The 5,561-nt window shown below is 53.2% G+C and overlaps 1 protein-coding gene across 1 annotated transcript; it reads right to left on the reverse strand.

Annotated features, from left to right (window-relative positions):
• Positions 1-2,177: 2,177 nt before the first annotated feature.
• On the reverse strand, positions 2,178-4,776 carry LOC123490068 (B9 domain-containing protein 1-like). Its single transcript, XM_045220283.1, has 6 exons — positions 4,575-4,776; positions 4,288-4,356; positions 3,288-3,399; positions 3,067-3,205; positions 2,374-2,433; positions 2,178-2,211 (listed from the first exon to the last, which is right to left on the reverse strand). Exons 1-6 carry the CDS (start codon positions 4,635-4,637, stop codon positions 2,178-2,180), a joined length of 477 nt encoding a protein of 158 aa, XP_045076218.1. The 5' UTR covers positions 4,638-4,776.
• Positions 4,777-5,561: the final 785 nt, after the last annotated feature.

Genomic DNA, 5,561 nt, shown 5'->3' on the forward strand with positions numbered 1-5,561 from the left:
CACAGAAACACAGCCTACCTTCTCTGCCCTCTCCCTGGGCCACCACAGAAACACAGCCTACCTTCTCTGCCCTCTCCTGGGCCACCACAGAAACACAGCCTACCTTCTCACCCTCTCCTGGGCCACCACAGAAACACAGACCTACCTTCTCTGCCCTCTCCCTGGGGCCACCACAGAAACACAGCCTACCTTCTCTGACCTCTCCTGGGCCACCACAGAAACACAGCCTACCTTCTCTGCCCTCTCCCAAACACACAGAGCACACTAGCCCTCCTTCTCTGCCCCTCTTCCTGGGCCTGCACAGAAACACAGCCCTGCCTTCTCTGCCCTCTCCTGAGCCACCCACAGAAACACAGCCTACCTTCTCTGCCCTCTCCTGGGCCACCACAGAAACACAGCCTACCTTCTCGGCCCTCTCCCAAACACAGAAGTACAGCCTGCCTTCTCTGCCCCTCTCCCTGGGCCACCCACCCAGAAACACAGCCCCTGCAGCTCTCTTGCCCTCTTCCTAGGCCACCACAGAAACACAGCCTACCTTCTCTGCCCTCTCCCTGGGCCACCCACAGAAACACAGCCCTGCCTTCTCTGCCCTCTCTCCTGGGCCACCACAGAAACACAGCCTACCTTCTCTGCCCTCTCCCTGGGCCACCACAGAAAAACAGCCTACCTTCTCTGCCCTCTCCCCAAACACACAAGCAGGCCTACCTTCTCTGCCTCTCCCTGGGCCACCACAGAAACCTGACCTACCTTCTCTGCCCTCTCCTGGGCCACCACAGAAACACAGCCTACCTTCTCTGCCTCTCCTGGGCCACCACAGAAACACAGCCTACCTTCTCCTCTCCCTGGGTTACCACAGAAACACAGCCTGCCTTCTCTGCCTCTTCCTGGGCCACCACAGAAACACAGCCTACCTTCTCTGCCCTCTCCCTGGGCCACCCACAGAAACACAGCCTACCTTCTCTGCCCTCTCCCTGGGCCACCACAGAAACACAGCCTACCTTCTCTGCCCTCTCCCTGGGCCACCACAAAACACAGCCTACCTTCTCTGCCCCTCTCCCTGGGCCACCACAGAAACACAGCCTGCCTTCTCCTGCCCTCTCCCTGGGCCACCACAGAAACACAGCCTGCAACCTCTGCCTCTCCAAACACACAGAAACACACAGCCTACCTTCTCTGCCCTCTCCCTGGGCCACCACAGAAACACAGCCTACCTTCTCTGCCCTCTCCCTGAGCCCACCACAGAAGCAACCTACCTTCTCTGCCTCCTGGTTTCCACAGAAACACAGCCTACCTTCTCTGCCTCTCCCTGGGCCACCACAGAAACACAGCCTACCTTCTCTGCCCTCTCCCAAACACCACAGAAACACAGCCTACCTTCTCTGCCCTCTTCCTAGGCCACCACAGAAACACAGCCTACCTTCTCTGCCCTCTCCCTGGGCCACCACAGAAACACAGCCTGCACCTTCTCTGCCCTCTCCCTGGGCCACCACACAGAAACACAGCCTACCTTCTCTGCCTCTCCCTGGGCCTACAGAAACCTGTTCTTCTCTGCCTCTCCTGGGCCACCACAGAAACACAGCCTTTCCTTCTCTGCCCTCTCTGGGCCACCACAGAAACACAGCCTACCTTCTCTCTCCCAAACACACAGAAACCACAGCCTACCTTCTCTGCCCTCTCCCTGGGCCACCACAGAAACACAGCCCTACCTTCTCTGCCCTCTCCCTGGGCCACCACAGAAACACAGCCTACCTTCTCTGCCCTCTCCCTGGGCCACCACAGAAGCCACAGCCTACCTTCTCTGCCCTCTTCCTGGGCCACCACAGAAACACAGCCTACCTTCTCTGCCCCTCTCCCTGAGCCACCACCCAAACACAGCCTACCTTCTCTGCCCTCTCCTGGGCCACCCACAAACACAGCCTACCTTCTCTGACCCTCTCCTGGGCCACCACAGAAACACAGCCTACCTTCTCTGCCCTCTCCCTGGGCCACCACAGAAACACAGCCTACCTTCTCTGCCCCCTGGGCCACCACAGAAACACAGCCTACCTTCTCTGCCCCTCTCCCTGGGCCGCCACCACAGAACACAGCCTACCTTCTTCTCTGCCCTCTCCCTGGGCCACCATACAGAAAACACAGCCTACTCTTCTCTGCCCTCTCCCTGGGCCACCACTTTAGGATCAGTGAACTCTTGGACGCCGACCCAGCAGCCAACTGGAGAGAGAACACAGACACACACACACCCAGCACCCAGCATTTAACACAATACACACAGCAACAGACACATGGCAACAGACAACAGACACACAGCAACAGACACACAGCAACAGACACACGAAATAGCAACAAACACACACAGTGACAGACGCACGTTACCTTGTGAATTTCTGTAGTCTTGATGGTGGATTCAGGAACAAACGGATGGTTCTGGTGTGTCTGGAAACAAAGAGATTACATTAGAGGAGATGGAGATACTGACTGTCCAGGAGTGAAGGAGATGGAGAGAGGAGAGATACTGACTGTCCAGGAGTGAAGGAGATGGAGAGAGGAGAGATAATGACTGTGAAGGGGATGAGAGATACTGACTGTCCAGGGAGAAGGGGGGAGAGATACTGACTGTCCAGGAGTGAAGGAGATGGAGAGAGGAGGAGATACTGACTGTCCAGGAGTGAAGGAGATATACTGACTGTAGGGAGGAAGGAGATGGAGAGAGGAGAGAGATACTGACTGTCCAGGAGGAAGGAGATGGGGGAGAGATCCAGGAAGGAGAGATACTGACTGTCCAGGAGTGAAGGAGATGGAGAGAGGAGAGATACTGACTGTCCAGGAGTGAAGGGGATGGAGAGAGGAGAGATACTGACTGTGAAGGGGGTAGAGAAGATACTGACTGTCCAGGAGTGAGAAGGAGATGGAGAGATACTGACTGTCCAGGAGTGAAGGAGATGGAGAGGAGGATGCCGGCTGTCCAGGAATGAAGAGATGGAGAGACTGTCCAGGAGATGGAGAGAGAGGAGAGATACTGACTGTCCAGGAGTGAAGGAGATGGGTGGAGAGAGGAGAGATACTGACTGTCCAGGAGTGAAGGAGATGGAGAGAGGAGAGATACTGACTGTCCAGGAGTGAAGGGGGATATGTGTTGCTCCGTATCCTCTGACCACATCGTTACCAAACGTATCAGGACCATACACACTCACCACGATCTGAGGCCCTGGGAACACACACACAAGAGTGTTAGAGCTATGGCATCATGAAATGTGTGGTATGGTAAGACGTGTGTGGGTGTGTCTCACAGCCTAAGGGGTTGGTGCTCTTGAACGTGATCTCCAGAGGAAAGTTCCAGATCATTCTTTGAGGAGAGTCTCTGCCTTTAGACGTAATCTGAGATATACCCTCCTCTAGGCCCTGGAGAGGGAGGATGGGAGAGGAGGAGGGGGAGAGAGAGGAGTTGGGTGGGGAGGGAGGTGGTTGGGGAGAGGAGGAGGGAGGGAGAGGGTTGGGAGAGGGGGAGAGAGGGAGAGGGAGGGAGAGGGTTGGGAGAGGAGAGGAGAGGGAGGGGTTGGGAGAGGAGAGGAGGAGGGGAGGGAGAGGGGGTTGGGAGAGGGAGGGAGAGGGGGAGAGGAGGGTTGAGGGAGAGGGAGGGAGAGGGGGTGAGGAGAGGGAGGGAGAGGGGGTGAGGAGGGGAGGGAGAGGGGGAGGAGAGGGAGGAGGGGGGGAGGGAGAGGGAGAGTGGGGAGAGGGGGAGAGGAGAGGGAGAGGGAGAGGGAGGGGGAGGGAGAGGGAGGGGAGGGAGAGGGGGAGGGGAGGGAGAGGGAGGGAGGGAGGGAGGAGAGATGGAGGATTGGAGGACAGAGATGGAGGGGAGAGAGGGAGGAGGGGAAGGGAGGAGAAGGGGGGAGAAAGGGGGGAGAATGGGGGGGGGAGAAAGGAGCGGGGAGGAGAGGTGAAGAGGTGAGGGAGAAATATTGATGACTCATTTCCAAAACAACTGGGAACTCGGAAAAATACGAGGGTCAAATCATGACGTCTGTGATCTTCAGGTCAGAAAGTCGGATCTCTAGAAAGAGGCCCGAATTCCCCGAGTTGGATGACCGTTCAAATAGTTTTTTCCCCAGAGTTCCCAGTTGTTTTGAACGTTCGGAAGTCGGAGTTTCCGAGTTCGCAGTTCCCGGCATCACTGGACATGCAGCTATTTGAGTATTTAGTAGTTGCTAGCTAGCAAAACAAGCGTATTATGTATCCATCCATAGTAACTGAACTTCAGCGTGTTCCAGATGACGCGGTGTGACTCACTGAGGTGGGAGCCCAGTCGTGTCCGTAGACGAAGCAGTATTTACAGTACAGGTCGTCATACTCTGGAAACTGACAACACAACACATCAGATCAGATCAGAGAGAATGGGTCGAAGAGCAAATGAACACGGCAGTTTTAAACAACATGTTTATGCTCACTAAACCAATGAATCAAACGAGGTCAAGTTAGCCAATAAGATCAGCCTCATCTTAGCTTGCTAACGTTAGATGCTTAGCTAGCTAGCTTCATAGCTAGCGTTACTAACGTTAGCTAGCTATTTTACTCACATTCGCCCCCTCTATCTGTCCGTTTATCATCAACAGAAACACAGATGGGTTATTGATAGCCATCCCGCTTCATACGATAACTTAAGAATATAAAAAATATAGTGATCAAACATAAAACATATTTTAACTTCGACTATAAAACCGGTAACGTATTGTTCTGTGTTGTGGAGATAACTGGCTTGCTAAATATTTGTGTAGTTCCATTCCCGTTGCCAGGACGCTTTGCCTACGGCCCGGCGTGAGGGCCAACCTGGATCCAGTCAGTTGGAGAAAGCGTTTAGTAAATAAACTGTCCACTAGGTGGTGGTGGTCTTGGACAAGTTTAACGTTTTCTTGTCACGTGCACAAGCCACAGCGCGATGCCTTTCTCGCGAGCTCATTTCCCAACAATGCAGTAATCAATATCGATATATAGTACTATAAAGTATAACAAAAACACACGAGAAATAGAAATAAGTAAGCTATATACAGGGTCAGTTCCAATACTATATTTACAATGTGCAGGGATACTGGAGTGATGGAGGTGAGATATGTATAGTAAGGTGACTATATACAGGGTCAGTTCCAGTACCATATTAACAATGTGCAGGGATACTGGAGTGATGGAGGTAGATATGTATAGGGGTAAGGTAATAATAATATGCCATTTAGCAGACGCTTTTATCCAAAGCTTACTTACAGTCATGCATGCATACATTTTTGTGTATGGGTGGTCCCGGGGATCGAACCCACTACCCTTGGCGTTTCAAGCGCCGTGCTCTACCAGCTGAGCTACAGAGGACTATATGCAGGGTCAGTTCCAGTACCATATTAACAATGTGCAGGGATACTGGAGTGATGGAGGTAGATATGTATATATATGTACAGTCAGCATCTCATCTTATCTCTCAGGTATATGACTCTTAAAACGCCAGTCAGCATCTCATCTCATCTCATCTCTCAGGTATATGACTCTTAAACGCCAGTCAGCATCTCATCTTATCTCTC

This window comes from Coregonus clupeaformis, unplaced genomic scaffold, assembly GCF_020615455.1.
Source record: "Coregonus clupeaformis isolate EN_2021a unplaced genomic scaffold, ASM2061545v1 scaf3495, whole genome shotgun sequence".
Taxonomy (NCBI): domain Eukaryota; kingdom Metazoa; phylum Chordata; class Actinopteri; order Salmoniformes; family Salmonidae; genus Coregonus; species Coregonus clupeaformis.